At 46.1% G+C, this 25,357-nt stretch overlaps 2 protein-coding genes and 1 pseudogene across 7 annotated transcripts in view; 2 read left to right on the plus strand and 1 right to left on the minus strand.

The window, feature by feature from the left end:
• The window catches only part of CCNDBP1 (cyclin D1 binding protein 1), a 33,150-nt gene extending 11,001 nt beyond the window's left edge, over positions 1 to 22,149 (plus strand). Inside the window, exons 12-13 of one of the 4 annotated variants that reach the window (XR_014148124.1) lie at positions 17,657 to 17,822; positions 21,839 to 22,149. Coding sequence is in view for 3 of the 4 variants with exons in the window: in XM_081829543.1 (XP_081685669.1) it covers positions 199 to 259 (61 nt within the window). In the remaining variant the exon portion in view is untranslated. Of the gene's footprint in view, positions 1 to 198; positions 335 to 4,043; positions 5,792 to 17,656; positions 17,823 to 21,838 lie in introns of those variants that run through there. The other 3 variants (XM_081829544.1, XM_081829543.1, XM_081829545.1) reach the window with 3 other exon arrangements.
• Positions 180 to 18,549, minus strand: EPB42 (erythrocyte membrane protein band 4.2). Of its 3 annotated transcripts, none has more exons than XM_006731689.3 (13): positions 18,348 to 18,549; positions 17,017 to 17,202; positions 15,956 to 16,189; positions 12,873 to 12,991; positions 11,380 to 11,484; positions 10,324 to 10,504; positions 9,800 to 9,938; positions 9,398 to 9,501; positions 8,373 to 8,615; positions 5,789 to 6,088; positions 2,930 to 3,096; positions 1,695 to 1,828; positions 180 to 418 (listed from the first exon to the last, which is right to left on the minus strand). In XM_006731689.3, the coding sequence occupies exons 1-13, from the start codon at positions 18,466 to 18,468 to the stop codon at positions 256 to 258; spliced, it is 2,196 nt and encodes a 731-aa protein (XP_006731752.3). In that variant the 5' UTR covers positions 18,469 to 18,549; the 3' UTR covers positions 180 to 255. The 3 variants fall into 3 exon arrangements, with proteins under 3 accessions (XP_006731752.3, XP_030882243.2, XP_030882242.2); XM_031026383.2 differs by having other exon boundaries at positions 17,017 to 17,392; positions 18,348 to 18,522; XM_031026382.2 differs by lacking the exon at positions 11,380 to 11,484.
• Positions 11,475 to 12,608, plus strand: LOC115940382 (cytochrome c oxidase subunit 7C, mitochondrial pseudogene; annotated as a pseudogene).
• Positions 22,150 to 25,357: the final 3,208 nt, after the last annotated feature.

Genomic DNA, 25,357 nt, shown 5'->3' on the forward strand with positions numbered 1-25,357 from the left:
CTTTTATCAAGTGCCATTTTATACTTGTAATAAGAGTCATAAAGAGAAGGAACTAAATTCAAACTGAGAGAGTGCCATAGCAACAAAATAACATAAACCCCAAAAAATGATAACTTTGTATAAAAGGAGTCCAGTTCTTTTATTTTTTTCTCCTAGGGCCTGTTTTCTATATACCTAATAATTTTCATATTTCTCTAGTGGACCAAGTTCATGTTATCAACATCAGACTTTAATTATGCGCTTATTATTGGACGTTTAAGCGGGAAGTTCAGGGGCCTTCACAGTGACGTTTCTGTAGTTGGTTACGTTCTGGAACATATCGCAGTCCATTTCCACAGTGAGCCTCTGGAGCCCCACCTGTGTTGGTGTGAACTGGAATTCGGTGTGCAAGGTGTTTCCAGGCCACACGGAAGCTAATCTGAAATAAAGGAAAAGGCAGGTGGTAGTTCTGTCTCATTGCTTTGCTAGTCCCAGTGACTGATCCTTCCCTGCTTGAAGAGGTGAACTATGAAGAAATAAACATTTAAGTACCTTGCTGTTGAAACAGGAGGTTTTAAGGAGCCTCCCTATGGCAAATGATTACATGGTTAGGAAGAAAAACATCCTATTCTAAGGGCTTCCAAGCTGCATCTGTTATTTATCACCTGTGACTTCAGTCTGGTCCCACTCTTGGTAGTAGTACTGGGGTATGTTTGGGAAGGCTATGGTTTTGGACCCCTCACATTGCTAAGTGCTGTAAGGGTACAGTAGACATATACAGAAGATGTCAGTATGTTAACAGGTGGTGTTTGACGTCCTATCAGCAACCTTCCTGCCTACTTGTGGACCAAAAACAGGAGTAGCACAGATTTCCTTTGAGGAGCTTTCCCCCACAGTTGATCTCGGATACCACAAAAATGTAGTTAAATGTTGGCAGTCCATTCTCTCAACTTATTGGCAAGAGTGATTCATTGAGTTTCATAAGGCTGAGGCATTGGCTCAATAACAAGACAACTACCAGGTATTTCAGGAGTAGGCAGCGTGAACTCTAAACCGTATACTGTGTTTTCAACAAAGAATGTGGTGGACACAGTGAGAGAAGAAGAGATAATGAAAGAAGATACTTGCAACATCTGAAACCAACAAAGGACTCATACGGGGAACTCCTACAAATCAACAAGGTGGAAAGGCAGAAACACCAAAAGAAAAGTGGGCAAAGATAAAAACAAATCTTTTACCAAGGAGGAAACAGAAAAGGGTAATAAACATGAAGAGTTGCAAATTAAAACAGTAATGAGATATTACCTTATTTCTCTTAGACTGGAAAAAAAGAAAGCTGAGTATTGCCAAGAGTGGAGAAAAGTGGAGAAATGGTAGAAACTCCTGTACTGCTGGAGGGAATGTGGACTTCTGCCATCATTCTGCAGACAAATCTCATTAATCTTGGGTCCCTGCCTTTCTGACCAGTTGAGATGTTTCAGTGAGATGAGAAGCTTGTCTCTCTCTCTCTTTTTTAAAGATTTTATTTATTTGAGAGAGAGAGAGCACAAGCAGGGGTGGGGGAGGAGGGGACAGAAGTAAAGGAAGAAGCAGGCTCCCCATTGAGCAGGAAGCCCACATGTGGGGCTCAAACCCCAAGATCATTACCTGAGCTGAAGGCAGATGCTTAACTGACTGAGCCACCCAGGCGCCCCAAGAAGCTTGTGGTCTCTTACCTGTACCTCCTCTCTCTGTAAATGAGCCCCCTTCCAAAGAGGGAGATCACACAGTCCTTCATGGGAGCATCTAGGAAGTTATGGAGGCGGACTGAAGCCTTAAGAAGTTGATATTGCTCTGCTGTCTCTGGCATCTGTGGGAAGAGGCAAAACCTGGAGCAGATGCAAAGAGCACAGGGCTACAGTTACTGCTTCCCCTCCTAGGCGCCCTCCTTGTACTCTCCTCAGTTACTCTCCTGTCTCTGCCATCCGGACCCAAACTTCACACCTGACTTCTTTAGCTCTCCACAGGTCTTCCTGCGTTTATACTTACCCTTGCCTTGATTCATCCATGGCCATTTCTGATGGTGCCTCTCCTCCTCTTAGAAACCTTGGAGGGGTTCCCATTGTCTTCAGAATTCAGCTTTGGTTGGCATTCAGAGCTCTTCATGGTCTGACCCCAATCCCCTTTTCCAGCCTCACCTCTACTTCCCTTGACTAAATGACATCCCAGCACCCCTCTCAGACTTCCTTTGGGGCCTCTCTGTTCAGTCTTCTGCCTGCAATGGCCTTCCCCAATCTCTGCACTAAAGCTTACCTATTTTTCAAGGCTCGGCATAAGTGTCTCCTATTAAGCTTTCCTCAAACCCACCAGCTGAAATTAATCCCCTTACTTCACTTATGCCATAATGATTTTGTACTCTATTGAAGCACTTACATAAAAGACCTAACATTGTGTCTCATTTACTTAACTATAACATAACCTCGTTGAGGGCTAGGACCAGATCACATTCATTTTGGTCAGGGTAGACATGTGGATAGAGGACTAGACAAGAGCCATAAGCCTCTAAAACATCCCATTTTCATGGTCATGGGTATGATAATCTCTAGGACTGTTTCCTCATCTGTATAATGGGAATAATTCTACCTCACAAGGATTTTGTATTAAAGAAAGAAGGTGAAAATACATTGGCATATGTATAAATTGCTAAATAAACGTAGGCTAGTATTACCCAAGTATGAAGGCAGCAACTGGGGAGGCCCTGATTTTTAAAATATTTATGTAACCAAAAAAAGAAGTTGGAAGATGTAAACCTTAATAGCATATGTAAGAAACCATCTCAAGAGAAGGAGCTCTCAACCTAGCATTTCCTGGTAATCCTACAGCATAGTTGTTTGCCCTGAAGGTTGAGGGGCTCTGATTCCTTCTGAGACAGGAGCAAACGAGAGTGATTTGGGGAAACACTGGTGCCTACCTCAATGGTAAGGTGTGGTCTACAAATGGCGATGTCTTCCTGAGCAAAGCAGCTAAGGCTGGGCTCAGACTGTGTTGCTGTGGCCATGACAGTGAGTCTGAGGAAGCTGTTCTCTGGTGGGCTTTGCTCAAAATGGAAGAAGGCCAGGTTTTTGATGATTTTGTTAACTGAAACAGGACAAGTGGAGTCAGTGCAAATCATGAAGGTGTGTGCCCGGGAAACAGGCAATATTACACACAATGCAAAGGAGTCTGTATCTCACTGAAGCCAGAAAGATGCCTTATTTCTCATAGCAATTTCAAACTTGAACTCAGTCAAGACCCCACTCCCTACCACCATCACTGCCTCCAACTTTCTTGACAGACCACCACAGTGGGGTTGTTGAAGGCCCCGGCAAACTAGAACAAGTTAAGCTCTCTGGCCTCAGCTTCCTTGTTTAATAAGAACGCCTACCTGGTGGGTGGCTTGTGTTAAATGAGATACTGAGTGCTTAACTCAGACCCTGCCACACAGTTGTTGCTGAATATATGCCCTTAGTTCCTTCTTATTCTCTGCTTTCTCCTTTTGCTGGGAAAATGAAGGCATCTTTCACTGTCTAGGAATCTTCTCAAGCTCATGTTCCCAGTCCCAGCCTGCAGACATAGTCATCTACCCCTGCTCCCACCATCCCCAGGAAGATGAGATGTCCTCCCTCCCCCAAGTATAAACCCTCCACTTTTTAAGTCAGTGCCCCATCCTGACCCTACCACTGCCTGCTCGTTAACTTTGGGGCAAGTTATGTAACCTCTCTGTGTTTTGATCTCCTCATCTGTAAAGTGGGGATAATAGTAGCTGCTGCCGCAGAAGGTTGTTGTAAGGGTAAATGAGACCGTGTGTATGGAACACTTAACACTGTGTCTACCAAAAGTAGGCTACAGTTATTCTAGTTGCCTCTCATGTCCCCTCAGGGTTGCACCATCAGTTATAACCCATTTTTCCCGAGGCTTCAGGCTTTCCCTCTCTGTTGATTGTTTTCCTCAGCATGTAAGCAGATTCTGCTCTCTCATCTTAAATAAGCAAAAAACCACCCTCCCTCTACCCAGTGTCCCTGGCTGACTTCGGTCTGTTCTTCCAGGAAGGATTGTATACGATGTCTCGCTTCCTCAACTCTCCATCAGTTTAGCCCCTAGGAAGCTGGACTTTGCCATCACTTCTCAGTAAGACCACTCCTTCAGCATCTGCTTTTCAGCCTTGACATCTCCTGGCCACTCTGCTGCTCCTGCTGGGTGCTCCTTCCTCTGTTTGACCTCTCTGTTTCCCTTATTCCCTGCTCTTTCCCTGCCTGCCGCCTACATGCTGGTGCTGCCTGGGTTCCCCTTTCAGCCTCTTCTCTTCTCACAATCCTTCTTCCATTCCCAGGAGTTCATCAATGCCCAGACTCTTGGCTGCTCCCTCTGTGCTGGGATTCCCACATCTGGTCTCCAACCCAGGCCATTCTTCTGAATGCCAGGTTTAGGTTTCCAGCTGCCTACTAGCCATCTCTGTTTGGATGTCTCATGGGCTTTCAAACCCAACATACCATAAACAGAACTCATCATCCTTCTCCCCATACTTGCTCTTCCTCATTTTCCCTATCCTAGAGAGGAAGCAACACTCTCACCAGCCCCCCCCACACACATACTCACAAGTCCAATCTATCCTACCTCCTTAATATGTCTTCATTTGAAATGCTGCTAGTCTAATTTGTCCTTCATGCTTTGACTTATTACAAAACCTTCCAACCTCTGATCCAGTGGTTCTCAACATTAGATGCTCATTAGAATCAGAGAGAGAGCTTTATGAAAATAGTCCCAGTGCCAGGCTACACACCAGATCGATTATATCTGACTCTGGCAGCGAGGCCCAGGAAGCAAGCAGTATTTTTAAAGTTGCCCAGGTGATTCAACATGGAGCCAAGTTTGAGAGTCATTATTCTAATATGACCTCTTCCATTCCATTCCAACAACTGTTCTTTTTTTTTTTCCAATGGATTTCTGATCACATTAGCCCCTCTAGTTCAAATTTTCCCCAGCTTCCCACTGCCCAAAGAACAAAACTCAAACTCCTTGGCATGATATACAACCCCCTGTGTGATCCAGCCCCCGCCCCCTGCAGAAAGGGAACATGGTGGAGAGACTGGAGGCAGGGGAGCTGGTTAGGAGGCTGTTGCAATAATGTAGACAAGCTCCGGTCCACTGATTCTCTTTTGTCTGCACATTGGAATCACCCGATGAATTTAAATCGTTTTTGATGTTTGGGTCCAACCATGGAGTTTCTGATTCAATTGGTCTGGGGATGCAGGCTGAGCATCAAACTTCCCCAGGTGGTTCTGATAGGCAGCAAAGTTTGAGAACAACTGCTCTAATCCAGGGACTTTCAACCCCAGGATAACATAGGGAGCTTTTAAAAAGTACCAATGCCTGGACCCCACCCCAGACCAATGAAGTAGGACTTTGGGGGAGAGGAAGAACCTGTGCACATGTTCCTTCTGCCTTGAATATTCGTGATGCACTTTTCTGTCTGTCATTGCCCTTCCTCCTTGTCCTTTCAGACCCAGTGCAGTCTGCTTTACCTGGGTGAGATGCTCCCCTGCCATTGTATTCTGTTGACCTTATCAAACACTTCTGTAACTGCTACCATTGTCTATTTACTTATCTGATTGCATTTGAAATTAGGGGGGCTTTGGTCTGTGTGAAGCTCAATAAATATGTGTTGAATGGCAGAGAAATGGCACCCCAGGGGCTTGAAGCCACCTCTTCAGACCTTCAGGGGTGCCCCATGGCTGCTGCCTCCCAGGGTGGGAGCTGGAGTTTGGGGATATCTGGGGGGCCATAGAATTACCCATGTTGGCACCGAGCATCAGGGACTGCTTCTTCTTCCAGAGCTCAGCAGCAAGGATGCCATTGTAGTATATTGCCTGCAACCCAAATACCAGCTGCACTGCCCTCTCCTGGTCACTGGGGTTAACCAGGCTCACTGAGAACTGGGCATTCCCTCCCAGGTATAAGGAGCAGGGTGCTTCCAAGAACATGTATAGAGGCTCAGCAGTCTTGAGACTGGGAGGATGGATACCACTGTGTTTTTCATATCGCATTCTCTCTTCCTGGACTTTCTCCAGCACCTCTTTTTCTTGAGGAGATCCTGAAGAATGGAGGAAACAAAGCAGGCCTTTTATCCAGAGGGTATAGACCCTTCTAATAAAAGTCCAAGATTAAGATTCATTTACCCATTGCTACTCAAATGCCAAAGTCACAAGAGCTCTGCAACCCTCTAAGGCCACATTTAGCTTAAAAAAAGAAAAAAAAAGAGCCCTAATGTGAGACCTGAAACCATATAAAAAAATCCTAGAGGTCAAGCGATGACTTCTTTGACATTGGCCATAGCAACTTCTTTCCAGATATGTCTCCTGAGGCAAGAGAAAAGCAAAATTAAACTATTGGGACTACATCAAAAAGCTTCTGCACAGCAAAGGAAACAAACAGCAAAACTAAAAGGCAGCCTGTGGAATGGGAGAAGATATGTGCAAATGACATGTCTGATAAAGGGTAGTATCCAAAATAAAGAACTTATAAAACTCAACATCCCCAAAATGAATAATCCAATTAAAAAATGGGCAGAAGACATGAATAGATGTTTCTCCAAAGAAGACATACAGATGGCCAACAGACACATGAAAAGATGCTTAACATCACTCATCATCAGGGAATGCAAATCAAAACTACAGTGAGATACCACCTCACACCTGTCAGAATGGCTAAAATCAACAACACAAGAAACAGGTTTTGGTGGGGATGTGGAGAAAGGGGAACCCTCTTGCACTGTTGGTGGGAATGCAAACGGGTGCAGCTACTCTGGAAAACAGTATGGAGGTTCCTCAAAAAGTTAAAAATAGAACTACCCTGCAATCCAGCAATTGTACTAGTAGGTACTTACCCAAAGAATACAAAAATACGAATTCAAAGGGATACATGCTCCCTGATGTTTATAGCAGCATTTTCTACAACTAGTCAAATTATGGAAGCAGCCCAAGTGTCCATCAATTGATGAATGAATAAGAAGATGTGATACACACACACACACACATACACACACACAGGCATACTATTCAACCATAAAAAAGAATGAAATCTTGCAATTTGCAATGATATGGATGGAGCTAGAGTGTATTATGCTAAGTGAAATAAATCGGTCAGAGGAAGACAAATACCTATGACTTCACTCATATGTAGAATTTAAGAAACAAAACAAATAAGCAAAGGGGGAGAAAAGAGGGAGAGGCAAACCAAGAAACACTCTTAACTATAAAGAACAAACTGGTGGTTACCAGAGGGGAGGTGGGTGGGGTGGATGGGTTAACAGGTGATGGGAATTAAGGAGGGCACTTGTCATGATGAGCACTGGGTGATGTATGGAAGTGTTGAATCATATTATACACCTGAAACTAATATAACACTGTATGTTAACTAACTGGAATTTAAATAAAAACTTAAAAAAAAAGGTCTACGTTGGGCAGATCTACTGCAGATATAGCATGTCTCTTCCAGGTCATTCCAGTTCTTCAAGTGTTATGCATTTGCCCCTTGAATGGTGGGAGAGCAAGCTTTTGGACAAGTCATACTGACTCTGAGGACAGATCTGCAGGGACTCACATCTTCCTAAGTGAAGGAATTGACTTATTCCAAGGGTAGTGGGGGCCATGGAATATTCTAGAGCAGGAGAGTAACATTTTGTGTCTTAGAAAGCTCATTCTGGAAACTAAGTTGGAAAGGGAATGATAATGGAGAGATGGGACCTGGGGGTCCAGTTAGGAGGCTGTTAAAATGCTGCAGACAAGAGATGTTGAGGCCCTGAATTTTCTATAAGCAGTGAGGAAGGAGATAAGGAAACAGATATGAGAGAAAGTGGGGCAGTGAAGGAGGGAGAGGTGAAGAGGGTGCAAGCCTTCTTGTTTGGACAAATAGGTGACGGTGGTGCCATTAATCAATATGGAGGAAGGAACAGATTTGGGGTGCTGGAAAAGAGGGCGAGAAGGAGAGAGGGAGAACATCTTCTGGCAGCTGGGCTTGGTATTAAGTGTGTTGTTTTATAGTAGTGGTTTTCAACTGGGGGCAAGTTTGCCCCCCAGGGGACATTTAGAAACACCTGGAGACTTTTGGTTATCTGTCACAACCTGCTGTTATGGGTTGCTGGCATCTAGTGGATGCAGTCTGAGAATGCTGCTAAACATCCTATGATGCACAGGCCCCCACAATGGAGAGTTATCTGGCCCAAAATGTTGATAGTATCAAATGGGATTACAAAGCCCTATTTTATATGATGAGGAGAAGACTGTGAGTCTCTCTGGCCTGCGTCCTTCTGGCCCATCCCTTCCCCTCTGTTGGCATTTCAGGTGCTGAGAAGCCTGGGGCCCTCCCCTGCCCAGTACCTTCAGGATACTTGTAGTTCTGAGTGATGTCCTCACAGCGGTTGCTGCCCACACCCTTGGTGCTAATGTTGTTGCCAACATACTTAGTGCTGGAGTTGGTCAGCTCCAGTGCGCCATCCTCACGACACTTCCAGACCACACACGAGGCATTTACTGCGGCGAAAAGGTCTGATACTCCAGGGGTCAGGCTTAGTGTCCCCTCCTTGACTGCTCTGACAGGGGCCAGATCACAGGACCCCAGAACTGAGGGAGAAAAAGGTCAGTGAGCAAGAGGAACCATACCCAGACCTCTCTCTGAGTCAGAGCTGCATAACCTCTGTCCCCATCCTATACACTATTTTCCCTCCCCCAAGATCAAGGTCAGAGGTGGGCACTAGGCAGTTTCTGAAAGGGCATTGCAGTGGTGAAATTCAGTTATTTAGTGACAGTACTTTTTGGTCATGGCTTGTGGCAGGAGCCCTCTCAAATTGGACAGGTAGAACCTCAGAGGAACGTAGTACACCAGAGTTCCTTAGCCAGCTCTGCTATGGATATGATAGGAGTAGGTCACCTTTATTGAGCACTTACTATGTGCCAGGCTCTATTACTATTCAGCTGCTGAGAAAGGAAGAGCAATCCTTTTATGGCTCCTGAAGATTTCTTCTCTGAGCTTGAGCCTATCTTGATACCCTCTTTATCCACATCCAGAACCTCAGAAATCCCATGCCACAAGCCCCTAACCAAGCACATCCACCAGCTATCTTAAGACCTTTTTCCCTTCATTGAGACTCTGCTCCCTCGCCCGTTGCTCTGAGGTAGGACAAGTCTCCCCATGGCCTTGGGCCTAGATGGCTAACACCTTTGTTCCCTTGAGCCTGCTGGCTTCAGGTGAGCATTCTGCTGGCCACTATCATTCCTTCCACTTCTCCTGTTTTAGGAGATGCAGACCCCCTTTGGACCTCCTGCTTCTCCTGTTTTTGAGGGACTTCTTGCTTGTACAGCTTTGTGCAGCCCAGGATGGTACTGGGCCTACCCCCAGCCTTTACCTCCACCTCCACTGGGAACACGTGGGTACAGAATCTGCCATCCGTCATAACCTGGGGGCAAAGCAGGCCGGGTCATCCAGCACTCCGTGGAAGTCTGGAAGATCCTGAAGGTACCAAAGGAGTAATTCAAGTTCGGTGAAAAAAAGTAGTCCTGAAGAGGACTAGACATGGCAGAGTCATTATTGCCATGGGGATGGGAGGACACTGTAAAAGTGGCTGCAACACTCCCGGGGGTGGGGGGCACATGCCACGACTGACCATCAGCATCCTGCCTACAAGAGTCTTGAGGGCCTCCTCTCAGTGCTAGGGTCGCTCAGGGTGTGCAGGGGTTGCCGTGAGGTTATACCTTGTGGATTCAGAGCCCTCCCGTGCCTGGGACCTCATCGTCTGTGGGCTTCTCACCAGATTCTGCCTCTTTGGGCTTCTCCATTCTGAAGGCCCTCCTCATTGTAGTATTCATCTACAAACAAGCGGCCGCCGGTTCCCTGGGCTGAGGCAAACGTGGTAATGACGCGGGCAGGGATTCCCAGGCATCGCAGCACTGCGTGGGAGGGGGCCGGAGAGTCAGGGGATGCCAGGGAGGCCTGGGTATGTATAGCTAGTGTTTTCAGTGTCTCCTCTGGGCAGGCATGGTCTGAAGTGCCACCTGACACCGTGGAAAGAGGAGGGGCGCAGGCACCTGGCAGGTAGGACTGACCCACAGGCCCAGGATGCGTAAAGGCCGAGAGAGGAGGTACAGACAGTTTACACAGCAGGCAGAGTATACAGCAGGGCGAGGCTTACAGAATGTACAACAGAGCACCGGGGCTTGCTCCTGCTGGGGCAAGGGCAGGGAAAGTGTCAGGGCGAAAGCCATGGGGCAGGGCAGGCACGCTGTACAGTAGCCAGGGTGACCCGGGGGTGCGGCAGGCAAGCCAGCTCTGTACCTGTGCAAGCCACTGCGGCGAACACCCAGGCCTGACTGTCACACACAGGTCGCCCTTGGCCTGTGATCCACTGGCGCAGGATGGGCACACTGCCCCGGCGCTTGCTCAGCAAGGCCCTTTCCTGGGCGGCGGCGGCGGTCTGTGGGGCGGGCAGGACACTCTTCTCCTTGAGAGCATGCAGCTGTTTGTGGAAATGTGTGGATGTTATGTGGGGCCTGGGACAGAACCGCCTCTGGAGGGGGGCAGGGAGTAAGAGGGCTTAGATCACTTGTATCAGAATCATCTGGATACTCCTGGGCTTCACCCTACCCACTGGATTATAATCTCTAGGAGTGGGGCCCGGGGAATTCTTTTTATCTAGTCCTCTGGAAGCCAGGGGTTTGTGGACCACATTGGCAAGCAAAGCACACATCATAAGAGGCACAGGAGAGCTGCCTCTCACTGGGGGCTGGTTTCAATGCTCCTTCACTTGCCTGACCCTGATTCCTTTGAGGGCATTTGCTCTTGGGGCCTCAAGGCCCACTTGTCCTAAGCTTCCTTCTCCTCACAGGTTGACCTTGTCCTTCTCCACTTCTTCAGAGGGGAGTCCAGAGGCACAAGCTGAAATGGGGAACTCATGGTTCCCCAGAAAGGACATTTAGGGACAGGAGGAAGCTACCAAACTACCTTCATGGTCTGTATATTCTTAGGAGTAATTTAGAAATGAAAACAATTAACCATTTGAGCAGCAAACACTGGGCAAGATAGACCCTAACCCTCCTTCCCATGGACCTAAGCCTGCAGGTTGGGCTGATGGGAGGAGGCAACGGAGGGAGGAGGGCTCTGAGGAACTCCAGGCCAGTTTTAGTCCTCCTGGCTTGGGTCCTGAGGGATGATACTTCCCTTTGCTTTTCTCTCCCTTGTGGATGCTACTGTCCTCCTTCCTCACTCAGACTTTCTCCAGGAACTGACCCCCACATCCTGGGAGGAAGGGACCATTTGTGATTTGAAGGTTTCCAGGACCGTAAATGTAGGCAGCTCCGGCAGAAGGCTCCCCTCCCTCCCCACCTCACTCACCAAGGCACCCAAAATGTGGGCCACATGCTCCGGGTTGCCCCACTCCTCCACCTGCTTGTCCATGCTCAGTAAGCCCAGGCTGAGGTCAATGACACTGCTCTCAAACTGGAAGGAGCACACAGGACCGTGATGAAGGGCCTCCAGGTTGGGTACTCCTCCCCCACCATCACCTCATCCTTCTCCCAGACTCAGGTTCCACTCCTTCCTGCCTTGCCTTCTTGTCTCCTGTGGGAGTTCTGGCTTTTCCCTCTCTCCCGCTGTGCCCCCCGGTTCCTGTGTCCATGCAGTCCCATCCTTTGCCTGTTCTGTTGTCTGACCGTCCTGACACGGCGTGAGCCCTTGAGGACCAGAGCTGTATTGTTTGATTTTTGTTGTTGCCCATTTTGTGTGCTCCTACTGCTCCTGCCATCACTGACCCACATGGGGAGGAGACCAAGGCAGCGTTTGCTCTTGAGGGACCCGCAGTTTGGGAGCAGAGGAGGACACGCAGGCCGGTAGACTACAGATCTCAGCAACATGGCCAGGGCTCTAGGAGAGATGCCAACCCAGAGCAGAGGGCATAGTGGGGAGAGTGACTCTTAACCTTTGGGGGCTGAGGAAAACATTCTGCTGGTCTTAAAAGATGGATAGGAATTTTCTGGGGTGATAAAGGAGGGAAGGTATTCCAGGCATATTCAGCCTGTCTGTTCAGGGGATGGCCAGAAACTGGAGCGTGGGGTGGCTCTTGAGGAAAGAAAAGCAGTGGCCTGGCTCTGAAGGGCCTTGGAGGTCAAGCCAGGGCATTTAGTTTTTATCCTGTAGACAGTGGGGATTTAACAGAGGTTTGATTTGCTGTGGCCCTTAGGAAGATAACTCTGGAAGCTGTGGAAGATGGTCTGATGTGGCCTTGAGGAAAGAGAGGCACCACATAGCTGAAATGGCCAAAAGAAGCCTCGCTGATACACCAGGGAACAAGGTTGTGAAAAAAGGATTCGGTGTGGTGCCATCATTTCTTCCATCTTGGGTATCTGCCCCTTTCCCAGAACTTCCAAGAGCTCTATGTTGGGATAGAGCATCTGGAGGTTCACCAACCTCTGTGGTCTGTAGAAGCCACTATGAGGAGGGCCTAGGGAAGAATTGGCCATTTTCAGTGGAAAACAAGTGGCAGTTACTAATTATGATGACTGTACTTTGGATCTGGATTTGCTTCACCTTATTTTGTAGTAAGACACTAACTGCTTCAGAAATAAGGGTGTTTTAATTAATCCATTAAACAAATGTGAAAAGGATCATTTTAAGAGGTGCAGTCTCTTTGAAAAATGGATCAAACTCTTGAATTCAACATACTCAAGATGTTTGTAAATAAACTTATGGCATGAATCCTTAAAAAAAAAGAAGAAGAAGAAATGGCCTCATAACCTACAGACTTTTGGACCTGCCAGCTCTGTCTGGCCCGAACACTGAAGGTTATGGGGCAATTACTGGCCCCTATCCTTTCCCAGAGATCCCCATACCTGGCCAAAGTCCCAGGGCTCTGCGTGGAAGCAGTCAGCGGTACCCAGGTAGATGAGGCCATTCTGGTTCAACACGTACTCCCTGCGTTGAGACTCCTTCTTCAGGAACACAGCATCCTCTGGTGAAAAGCAGGCAGGGATGAGGGCCTATGGGGTGCTAGGCCTGCCCTCCACACCTAGGCCTCTGCTCTCCCTGCTCAGGTCAGGTTTGGCTGCCAGCCTTCTCTTTAGCTCTGGGCATGATGAAAACTGGAGAGGAATTCCCTTTTTTCAGTGACCCCACTGGGACCCAGATTCTTCTCTGGTGCAGAGTGGGAACAGGGGTCAGAGTCCCTGGGTCAGCCAAAGTGGCCTTCATGGTCCGCCAGACAGATAGGAACAAGCCAAGCTTAAAAAGCCTACTGGTTCCCAGAAGACATGGGCAGCCAGAGTGCTTTTGGCCCAAGAGAATTTGGCAACAGCTCAGGGAACTTCCCAGTGGGCCTGTTATATCTCACAGCCAAATGCTTGGCTGGCTCAGTCAGTAGAGCATGCAACTCTTGATCTTGGGTTATAAGTTTGAGCCCCATGTTGGGTGTAGAGATTACTTAAAAATAAAATGTTAAAAAAAATTTAAAAATAGTGTTTCAGGGGAAAAAAAAAAAAAACGATCAAACATAGGTTGACAGGGGTGAGCAGAAAGGAGGAGGAGCATCTGGTAAGACAGGGTCAGAGGGAATAGTGGAGCTGGGTGAGGTAGAAGCCAGTGGAAGCCCTGGGGGTGTCCAAGTTCGTCTAAGACTCCCACAGTCTCTCCTGCCTGTCCTACTGCCTTCCTCACAGGGTCGGGCTGGGGTTCATGAGGAGGCTGGTAGGCTTTAAGGAGGACACTCTAGGAAGCCGGGAGCGGCAGGGGAGATCTGCTCTGTTGGCCAAGTGTCTCTCTCCACAGCTGTTGCTGGGTGGGGGGTGGGGGAGTGGGAGGAGGGTGCTTAGGCTGGTTCCTGGGGACTAATAAGAGAAAAGGCTTTCCAGATTATCCCTCCAGGCATCTGCTGGGATGAGGGTACTCAAAATAACAGAAGGATAGGATATTAAAAATCGGGAAGCCCTGAAGAACGTGAGGCCTAAAATCATAGAACCATGTGCCCGAGGAGCCCTTGACTCCTGCCCCTCCATCTTGAGACTCTCTATAAAATCACTTCAAAGTGAGGTGCTAGGCCCCAGGCTCTGCAGGGCTCTGGGAGGTACCTTATCAGAGCACAGGTAGCATCACCCTCCCCTTCTGCCCCAGGGTGTGGCCCCTTTTATAAAGTTCTCTGCTTATGAATAGGACTTTCTTTATACGATATAAAATTTCCTTTTGAGTCCAGGAGAGTCCCATCTCCAAGTATGCTAAGATGGACTGAGTCCTGGATAATCTGAAAATCTCTTAATCACCTCCCAGAGAAGCAGAGCCAATAACTCACCCCTGCCAACACAGACATCTCCATACGGACTCACACAGAGAGGCCTTTCCCAGGCAGGGTCAAACCAAGCATAGACGCGAGAAACCCGGCATGGAGTCAAGACTGAGTTCCCACTGAACTGAGCATGGTCTCAGAACTGTCTTTGCTGTGTCTTTGCTCTGGCCACAAGGGCCTAGCTCTGGTTGTGGGTTCGAGTCAGCGAGGCAGGGACACTAGGGCCTCAGCTTTGGAGGGAAATATGTCAAGAGCCATGGATCCTCCCCCAGCTGAAAGGGGCCCTGACTCCACATTTACCCGCATGGGGCAGCTACACCTGAATGGATACTCGTTCCCATCTATTGCTCTACCTGCTCATCCCCTTGAATCAGGAAATAAGAGCCTGAACTGAAAATAGGCAGGGCTATCTGAAGGAGGGGGGACTGGAGAACCCCACCCCATCTAAGAAACATGGAGAGAGGGAGTCCCCTGGGTTTCAGATGCCACATAGAAAAGGAGTTAGGAACTGGCTGGAGAAACCCGGGAAGATTTCTTCTGCTTCCCTGTGTTTCCTTTTGTCTCCCAGCCCTGCCTTATAACAAGGGCCCCTTCAGGCTGGCAGTGAAACTCCTGAAAGAAAAAGGCTCTGCATTTGTTGTCTGGGTAGCGAGGGAAAGCTGGTCAAAATTGTTTTCCATCCCCCTAAGCAATGCTTCAGGAAGCCCCAAGGATTAAGGTGGGGGGTGGCAGATTTAAAAAGGAAAGACAGACTCAACCTTCAGAATGGGAAGGAAGAGGAGATGCCCTCCTTGTGTTTGGAGCATGTCAACCACATCTGATGATCTTTTGAAAATGAAATAGTCCCAACAGCTTTGCCAGAGGTAGCCACTGGTTGGGCTGCAGAGATCATCTGATCTCAGGAAAGCCCACCCTTAGTCTGCTGAGCTACAGGCCACTAGCTGTTTGATTTGCCACTCTAGCAAATACTTAAGTTGATGTGGAGAGGACCCAGCAGCCAGTAGTAAGAACAGAACATACAAGTGGAGAAAAGCAGAGACAACCAAACAGGGCAGACTTATTGTGGAGCTGATGAAGCTGAAGCTTTGGGCCCTTCACTGGCACAGACCACTTTAGGCCTGAGGAATTCAAAATTTTGTATTCTTTTTCTTAAAGAGGGTCCCCCAAATTGTATAAATAAACCTCAGGTCCCGCAAACCCTGGATTCACCCTGGACACAGACTATGGGAGCCCGGGGAAGAAACCGAGAAGCCCGTCCCTCAGGTTGTGTCCATTCCTGAACCACTTTCCAGTTCTCAGCCCCTGTGCTGTCACAATAAAGAGTAGCTCTCCCAGGGTCATCTCAGTGAGTCTCCGCTCCTGTGACCAAAGAGCCCGACCCGGCACCAGGGTTTGGTGGTGAGATAAGGCTTCCCTTTCAGGGGGAGGCCCCAGGCTGCTTCTGCCAAGGGGGACACCAACACAGACCCTGGGTCTGAGAGGCCATTCATCCAGGGAGCAGGTACCACAGTAACTGAGTGCTGGTACTGTCCTTGGAGCTGCGCACTGGGGCCTGGGGCAGTCACTTCCTGCCAGAGCTGTGTCCCAGCTCCTATGCCTGGAGTCCCTGTGCAGCCCAGGCTGGTTCAGGTCCAAACTCACCTCGAGCCCATGGGTTAAAGAGCACTGTGAATTGGCCTAGGAGGAGTTGCTTCTTGCCCAAGACCTGCAGCAGGAGCAAGTAGCGGCCAATGATGGCGTCTGCGGGCGTAGTCACAGAGATGGTCCAGCACTGGTCATCTCTGTCTTCCACTGCCGCATTCCACCACTTCTGGTCCCCCAAACGGGAAATTGGGAAGATGGCTTGGGTCTTGTTGGCCTTGGAAGGGTGCTCTCCTGCAGTCACAGGGAGATGAATTGGTCATTTGCACCTTTTGGTCACAACTCAGAGTAATAAAGTCAAGTATCATAAAGTTAGAACAGGTGAAAATTGTTTTTTTGTGAGGATGGAAGAAGTCCATCCAGTAATGGGAGGCAGTAAAGTGTGATAGGAGAGCACAAGTTCTCAGTGCTCATGGACCCACATCTAGAAAAGGTCCATAGTGTATAAAATGGGCGGAGTGGTATGCCTTCTTCGTAGGACGGATGTGAGGTCTTAATGAGATATTGCATGTGAAGCACTTGGCCCAATATCTGATATGTAGTACAAATTCAATAAATAGTAGCAATTAAATGTTATCTTAAGCCTAGATGAGATCCATTCAGGCACTGATATATTTGTAACCAAAAGGAGCCCCTTAGTGATAATGATGCTCAGCAACTTCTGAGTCATAATAAATGTGATTTTTAAAAAGATTTATTTTACCTATTTGAGAGAGAGAGCAGGGGGAAGGGTGGAGGGGGAGAGAGAATCCTCAAGTGGACTCCCCGTTGAGTGCGGAGCCACATGAAGGGCCTCGATCCTAGGACCTGTGATCATGATCTGAGCCAAAATCAAGAGTTGGCTGCTTAACCAGCTGAGCCACCCAGTCACCCCAATAAACACTACTTTTTATGCATGTTATTTCATCCTCACCACAGCCCTGCCAGGTGGAGAGGACTTCTTGAGGCTCAGATGCATTGTGGGCCATTTGCCCCTTTTTCCCTGAGGAGGTGCTGGAGAAAGAACCCCCCCCCACCACCACCGGCCTGCCGCCAAAGGGGTCTAGGCCTGCCCCACTCACCAGTTTGTGCAATGAGGGCTACCTTCTTCAGGGTGGATGGAAATGCATAGACCGGAGCCTGGAAGTACAGGATTATGGTGAAGGGCTGCCCTCTCCTCACAATGAGGTGCTGGGAGCTGATGGCCTTGGTGTGGTGCTCCTCATTGTTTTTTGCTGCCTGGAAGTCACAGTTCTTGATCCCCATGGCTGTTGTGGAAAAGGGAAGTCATGAAGACGAGGTAAATGTGGCAACTTTAGTAAAAGCGGAGACCCTGGAGTCAGAGTTGAACTGAGGTTCAAATCCTTGGCTCAACTTACATACTAGCTGCGCCACCTAAAGCAAGTAATTTAACCATCTGAGCCTCAGTTTCCTCTTCCTTAGAATAATCATCCTTCCCTGCAGGGTTGGAGAAATTAAATGAGTTAATGTATTAATACACTTAGCACAGTGTCAGACACGTAGGAAGTCCCACTAAATGAGACTATTACTATTATTAGTAAGAGCAATGCTTGCCCTCATTGTTGACCTTCTTTTCTGGTCCCTAAACAAAACAATGAATAAAACCTGGAATTTTGCTCACCCCTACTCCTTTCTTCTTCAAACACAGATAATTTTTAAAGCTGGTTTTGAAATCACTGAGCCGATTCTCTTGTTTTATAGACGGGAAGAGTCAGGCCCAGAGAGTAGAACCAACTCACCTGAGATCATACTTGGCTCTTTCACCTAAAGGCTCACCAAACCCATGGCCCCATGCAGCCCAGAAAAACTCTCCAAGGAGGGCGCCTGAGAGTATTATGACAGCCTATCAGGCAGTTCTCATTTTACAGCAAGTCTTGTAAGTAAATATACTAACAGACTTATGCAGAGGCCCCTGAACGTTCTGCGTCCTCTGGTTCTACCTATTCTCTTGCTTGATGTTGGTCTCTGTCCCTTGTATTTGGAGTCCCTGACTCTTACCTCCCCTTCTGTCCCACTTAGCTTTGAGGCTATGACACCCTCATGCTTTCCCAGGGTGTCACAACCCAGTGAGAATAATCATGTTGTGATGCCATAAATCCATGCTAACTGTCATCCTCGTCGTCACAACTACGACCACTGATTTACCACCACCAACCTACCATATTGCCACCCATAGCCATACCATGGCTACCACCGCCACAGCACCCGGTACCACTCCCCAACATAGCCCCACCAACCATCACGTCCACCACCAGCAGCACCTGCTACCACCCCCACCAGAGTCACACCACCATCACCTCCACCACCATCTTATTTCTCTTAATGAAAACACGTCATTGCGGAGGAGCTACTGAGAGTCAAGTAAGCCCCATGGAGGAATGGCTTGGCTCACCCTGTCCCATGGTTGCAGGCCGCTCTTCTCCACTCGACCACAGAAAATGCCTGTCTTGAACTGTTGCTCCGTGCTGCCTCTCTGGATCTGTCCCGAGAGAAAATGATGGAGGTACTTTCATTGGCTTAAGAATCTGTAAATAGTAGAGTTTCCTTCCACTCCTCCTGTGAGCTCCCACACATGTTTCTTTTCTCTTGCTCCCTCCCCACTGCTATCTCTTGGGCCAGCTGCGGGGAGTTACCCTTTTCATTTTATCTCCTGCGCCCGGCTGCAGTAGGGGGTGGAATGGGGGAAGATCCGCCAACTAGAGAAGCTAAGAGGAAACTTCTAAGCCTGTCGCTTCAGTGGTCTCAAGAGACCCTCAGAGATATTACCTGGACAACACTGGAAGACTCTGGAAGAGATGACTCCATAAACAGGAGGCCCACATCCAACTCCAGATCTCAGGCCCTAAACATATCCTGGGCTTCAAGTTGCTAGATGTTTGTGGCTATTTTGGTAATAGAGAGAACCTGTGTGTCTGGGATTCATCTGTGTGAAGCAGATAAGGAGGTAGAATTTGTTGGTGAAAAATAAATGTCCTAAAAGTAGAAGTCGGAGCCCCAGCTCTTCTAAGCCCTCCGGGTCTGGGACACTCTTCCAGAGAAGGGTGGGAACTATCTTGGGACTCAGGGCCTATGTGTTTTCTATTTCTACTTATTTAGTCACTGAGAAGACAAGACACAGGAAAGGACCTCCTCTTTGGCCCTCTTTGGTTTTCTAAAGCCCAGCTTTTGCTAGGGCTTCTACGACTGTGCTACCTGGAACACGCTCAGGGGCAGCTGTGCTGGCCTGTACGCATATGAGTTATCTCTAGAAAGATATAAAAGACACTACAAGGAGCATCGGTGCCTGTGGAGAGGAGAGCTAGAGAAGGGGGTAGGAAGATAATTTTTCTCCTGTTTACACTAACTTTTAAAACTGAACCATTGTCCATTTGAAGAATCTTATTATGTTAAAAAAGAAAGAAAAAAACGAAGCTGCTGCCTTTTTACACCCCCCAAAAACGATTCTTCATGAGAAATGAAGAGGTAAATTTTTCATTATTTGGAGATGATGTGATTTTTACCTGGAAACCATGAATCAACTAAAAAATGATTATAAAAGATAATTTAGAGTCCTATTCTTAAGTTTAGTGCATTCTCAATAAAAATGCTAACAAGTTTTTCTCTGAAAGTAGAAAAGCTGATTCTAAGGTTCAAAAGGAAATTTCTAAAAGCTATAAGACATAATCTAAAAAGATCTAAGAAGATATAAAGATGTTTTAGATGAAAACATCTGTGTTTTACTATCTAGTAGGCCTCGTCATGCTACATTTCTAACTTCTTATGTAGTATAACCAGCTTCCTAGATATTAAAACATAGTATGATATCACTGCACTTGAAAAAGCACATTGACCAAAATGTACACATTAAGTATGGGCTAAACATGGCACTTTGTATCAGTGGGGAAGATAAGGATTCACTAGTAAATGGTTTGGGGACAACTAGCTTGCAAAGTAAAGTTGGTTTCCTACCTTTCACCATACAACAAAATAAATTCCAGATGGGTCAAAACTCTAAATGTAAAAAATTAAATCCAAAAAGTACTAGAAGAAAAGATAATAGACTTATTTTTAAGCCAGCCTGGGGAAAGCCTTTTAAAATACTACTCAAGGGGGGCATGGGTGGCTCAGTTGGTTAAGCAACTGCCTTCGGCTCAGGTCATGATCTTGGAGTCCCTGGATCGAGTCCCGCATCGGGCTCCCTGCTCGGCAGGGAGTCTGCTTCTCCCTCTGACCCTCCTCCCTCTCATGCTCTCTGTCTCTCATTATCTCTGTCTCAAATAAATAAATAAAATCTTTAAAAAAAAAAAAAATAAAATAAAATATTACTCAAACCCCAGAAGCCATAAAGAAAAAATAGATAAATTTTATTCCTTAATTTTTTTACTTGGAAAAATCCATAAAGTTACAAGATACACAACAAATTGGGAGAAATGTTTGGAACTTGTAACACAAATTGTTACTTTCCTTAATGTAAATGGTATCTGCAAATCAATAAGAACAACAAATCAATAGAAAAATGGGTGAAGGATATGACAGAAAAGAAAATTCAAGTGTCTCTTAAATATAGGAAAATATGTCCAGCCTCATTTAATAGAAATGCAAAATGAAACTACACTGGGATATCATTTCTTTCACCTATCAGATTGACCAAGATAGTTTGTCAACTTTCTGAGTTAGTGATGATGTGGGGAATGAGTTACTCTCTTATAGTACTGGTAGGAATGTAAATTGGCATAGCTTTCTTTCTTTTCTTTTATTTTTTTTAAAAGATTTTATTTATTTATTTGAGAGAGAGAAAGAGAGAGTACAAGCAGGCGGAGGGGCAGGGAGAGAGGGAGAAGCAGACGTCCCACTGAGCAGGGAGCCCAATGTGGGGCTCCATTCCGAGACCCCGGGATCATGACCTGAGCCAAAGGCAGACACTTAACTGAGCCACCCAGGTGCCCCTAAATTGGTATAGCTTTCTAAGGGAAATTAAATAATATTTACCCAAACCTTAAGTGCCTATACTTTTGACTTAGCCATTTCACTTCTAGATATTCTAATGCAAATAATCAAACATGTAAAATGAAATTTATACAAGTATATCCATTGTACCGGTAGTTACAATAGCAAAATATCAGAAACTACATAAACATTCATAAATAAGCTACTAGATAGACATATTATGGGACATGCATTCAATAGAAAACCATGCAAATGTGAAAAAGAATGAAGTAGCTCTATGTAAGCTGATATGGAACAATCTCCAAACTACATCGTTAAATGGAATAAGCAAGGTACATAGCAGTGTGAACAATATGCTACCTTTGTATAAAGGGTGTGGGGAAGAATATATATGAATTTGCTTGTGTTTGCCTAGAGTATATCTGGAAAGTTAATGCTTCTGTCTAGGGAAATTCAGTGCCTGGGTGTACGGCTTTTTTTTTTTTCTTTCTGTATATCCTTTAGTATCTTTATATCATGACAATATGTTGTTGTTATTACTTGAAAAATAACAAAAACTTGCAAGGGAAAGAAAAGCCTGACTGGGGGGCGCCTGGGTGACTCAGTTAGGTGGCTGCTTTTGGCTCAGGTCATGATCCTGGGGCTCCCTGCTCAGCGGGGAATCTGCCTCTCCTTCTCCCTCTGCCCCTCCCCTCTGCTCATGTTCTCCCCCTCTCTCTCAAGTAAATAAATAAAATCTTAAAAAAAAAAAAAAAACCTCTCAAGGATTTCTGCTTCTAGATAGAGCAGACTAGCTTGATCCTATCACCCCCGTTGACAGTGACCAGAAAAGCTGAATAAAATATTTCAAAGCTCTGCCTGAAGGCATCAAGGCAGCACGGATTTGAGGGATCAAGATCTCAGGGAGAAGAGAAGCAGAGAGAGGTGAGCCTGACAGCGTGCCACTTTTCCCTTTAGGATGTTTGCTGATTGACAATTGGCAGATGACAGCCTGAAAATCTGAGCAGATCTTCTGATGAGCTCATAGGACTGGAGGATAAAAATTGGAGTTCCACGGCCACCAGGAATGACAGACCCCAATAAACACCCCGGTTTTCAACTGGGACTCCTGAAGGACTGTTCCCCCGGAGTAAAGGTAATAGGAAATAGACCAACACTTACAAAGACTGAAACCCAATTTTGCTTGTTTGTTTTTAGGCACTCAATCAATGGAGATTTTTATTCCTGCTGACATTGCTATGGATGCTATTGTTATCACCATTATTTATCTAATAAAGTTATAAATGTTGGAATAGCATAGAAAAAAATTTTGTGGTAGACAACACATACCATAAAACTTATCATCTTAACCTTTTTTTTTTTTTTTTTAGAGAGAGGGAGAGAGAGCAGGTGCTCAAGCAGGGGTCGTGGGGAGTTGCAGAGGGAGAGGGGGAAAGAGAATCTTAAGCAGGTTTCACACGCAATGCAGAGCCCAAAGCAGGGCTCAATCTCACGACCCTGAGATCATGACCTGAGCTGAAATCAAGAGTTGGACACTGAGCCATCCAGGTGCCTCTATCATCTTAACCATTTTTAAGCGTACAATTCAGTAGTGTTAAGTATGTTTACATTGTTGCGAAAGAGATCTCAAGAACCTTTTCATCTTGCATAACTGAAACTCTCTACCAATTAAACTACAACACCCTCTTTGCCCCCTTGTCTCAGGCTCTGGTAACCATCATTTACTTTCTATATCATTAATTTGACTAATTTAGATACTTCATATAAGTGGAATCATACAATATTTATCCCTTTGTGGCTTCACTTAGCATCATGTCCTCGAGGTTCATTCGCGTTGTAGCATGTGACAAGATTCTCTTCCTTTTTTAAGGCTGCATTGTATTCCATTATATGAATATACCGAATTCTGATTACCCATTCATCCAATGATGGACATTTGGGTTGTTTCTACCTCCTGGCTATTGTGAATAGTGCTATGGATGTGGGTGTGCAAATATATCTTTGAAACCCTCTTTCAATTATTTTGGATAGATACCCAGAAGTGGGATTGCTGAGTCATATGATAGTTCTATTTTAAACTTTTTGAGGAACTGCCATACTGTTTTCCAAAGTGGTTCCACCATTTTACAAGCCTACCAACAATGCACAAGAGTTCTAACTTCTCCGCATTCCCACCAATACTTATTATTTTCTGGTTTGTTTTTTTAATAGCCATCCTAATGGGTGTAAGGTAATATCTCAGTGTAGGACTTTTTTTGAAGTATAGTTGACACAATGTTACATTAGTTCAGGTGTGCAGTATAGGGATTAGACAAGTCTTTTTTTTTTTTTTAAGATTTTATTTATTTATTTGAGACAGAGAGAATGAGAGAGAGAGAGCACAGGAGAGGGGGAGGGTCAGAGGGAGAAGCAGGCTCCCCGCGGAGCAGGGAGCCCGATGCGGGACTCGATCCAGGGACTCCAGGATCATGACCTGAGCCGAAAGCAGTCGCTTAACCAACTGAGCCACCCAGGCGCCCAAGACAAGTCTTTACATTATGCTGTGCTCACTACAAGTGTAGCTACCATCTGTCACCATATGACGCTATTGTAGTAGCATTGACTGTATTCCCTATGCTGTACCTTTCATTCCTGTGACTTATTCATTCCGTAACTAGAAACATGTACCTCCCACTCCCCTTCACCCATTTTACCCATTTCTCCACTCTTCTCCCCTCTGGCAACCATCAGTTTGTTCTCTCTATTTATGGGTCTGTCTGCTTTGTCTGTTTGTTCTTAGATTCCACATACAAGTGAGATCATATGATATTTGTCTTTCTCTGACTTATTTCAGTTGGCATAATACTCTAGGTCCATCCATGTTGTCACACATGGCAAGATCTCATTGTTTATAATGGCTGAATAATATTACTGTGTGTGTGTGTGTGTCTGTGTGTGGTGACATCTTCTTTATCCATTCATCTATGGAGGAACACTTGCGTTGCTTCCATATTTTGGCTATTGTAACTAATGCTGCAATAAACATAGGGGTGCATGTATCTTTCTGAACTAACGTTTTTGTTTTGTTTAATTCCAGTAGTGGAATTACTGGTTCATGTGGCATTTACTTTTAATATCTCAGTGTAGTTTTGATTTGCATTTTTCTCATGATTAGTGATATTGAGCATCTTTTTGTATGCTTTTTAGCCATTTGTCTATCATCTTTGGAGAAATGTCTATTCAAATCCTTTGCCTTGTTTGCTTTGGTTACTGCTCTATCACTTGGGCCTAGAATATTCAACACATACGTTCTCAATAAATGTTAAATGAAGAGTTGAAAGACAACCTTGACATTCAGGGAAGGCTTTAACTCAGAGGAATGACTCTGATGGGAATTGCAGGCTTCTATAACAGACCAGGGTGGAGAACTATGTCCTTTACATGCTTCTCAAATCACATGAAGTCTGCTCAGCTCTGCAAAATGGAATCTACTCTAAGCACTGACATTGTAGACAATGACTGTGATCCAAGACTTACAGGAAACAGATGCCTACAGGTGATCACTGTCTAAACTCCCTAGACTGCCTGCCTGAAGCTCTTCATCCCTTGGCTCTAGCCTTATTTTTTCCTGCCACTTAGCTCCTCCAGCTCTGATCTCTAGCTATCTGACTGACTTGCAGTTTCTGACTGCTTTATTCCACCCCAACCCCTTTGACCCTGAGTCTATTTGGCTAGTTCCTGGTCTTTTAGCTTAAATGCCACTCCCTCCAGGAAGCCTTCCTTGATTCACAATCCCAAGATTAGACAAGCTGTCCCTCCTCGTGCTCCCGCAACACCCTACACTCACTCCAACAGTAGTTCTCACCACTCTGTGTTATAACCTATTCATTTTTCATTCTCCACATGCTTAGACTTGTGCTCCTTGAGGGCAGGCCCTGGTCCTTCTTGTGTCCTCAGTGCCTGGCTCAGGGCCTGGCCCCTAGTAGAAACTCTGTGAATATTTGCCAAGTGAAAGTGTTAATGAATGTAGTGTTAAAATCAAGATTCATGAAAGAGTCTGAGGGTGGTAGTTGAAATGTTCCAAGTATTTCAGAGGTCACTGTCTCTGTAAGATGTTCCCATCCACAATGTTTTCCTGAAATCATTTTTCATGATTGTTAGGCAATAGTTACAGAATGAAACAATTATATGTTACTTCCCGATCCCTGCTGTCAGGGTTCTCCTGGTTCTCAGCCTACTCTTTAATAGGACCTCAACCTGCTATGTAATTCTCACCACACCCTCTTCTCTCCCTCTGATCAATTACACTTAACCTTTTGTTTATATATAATAGAAGTATTTATTTCATGTGCATGCATTTACTATATGCCCAACATAGCTGTCTCAGTCATGTAGCTAGTGCCTGGAGGGCAGGTGCATCATGCCCTTCTCCATCTCGAACTTGGCACAGTGCCATGAGAAAGCAGTGTATCTGAGAGGAGATAATGATTGGAATTG

Source organism: Leptonychotes weddellii, chromosome 9 (assembly GCF_054177405.1).
Source record: "Leptonychotes weddellii isolate Sample4059 chromosome 9, ASM5417740v2, whole genome shotgun sequence".
NCBI lineage: Eukaryota > Metazoa > Chordata > Mammalia > Carnivora > Phocidae > Leptonychotes > Leptonychotes weddellii.

What these genes read in the sequence shown, in the direction of transcription:
- EPB42 (XM_006731689.3), bottom strand. Translation starts at nt 18,468, where the DNA reads ATGAAAGTACCTCCATCATTTTCTCTCGGGACAGATCCAGAGAGGCAG. An exon ending in AGCCCTGGGACTTTGGCCAG is followed by an intron (nt 11,485 to 12,872) that starts GTATGGGGATCT and finishes TGCTCCTTCCAG; the next exon opens with TTTGAGAGCAGTGTCATTGA. An exon ending in TGTTCCCAGTGGAGGTGGAG is followed by an intron (nt 8,616 to 9,397) that starts GTAAAGGCTGGG and finishes TTTCTCCCTCAG; the next exon opens with TTCTGGGGTCCTGTGATCTG.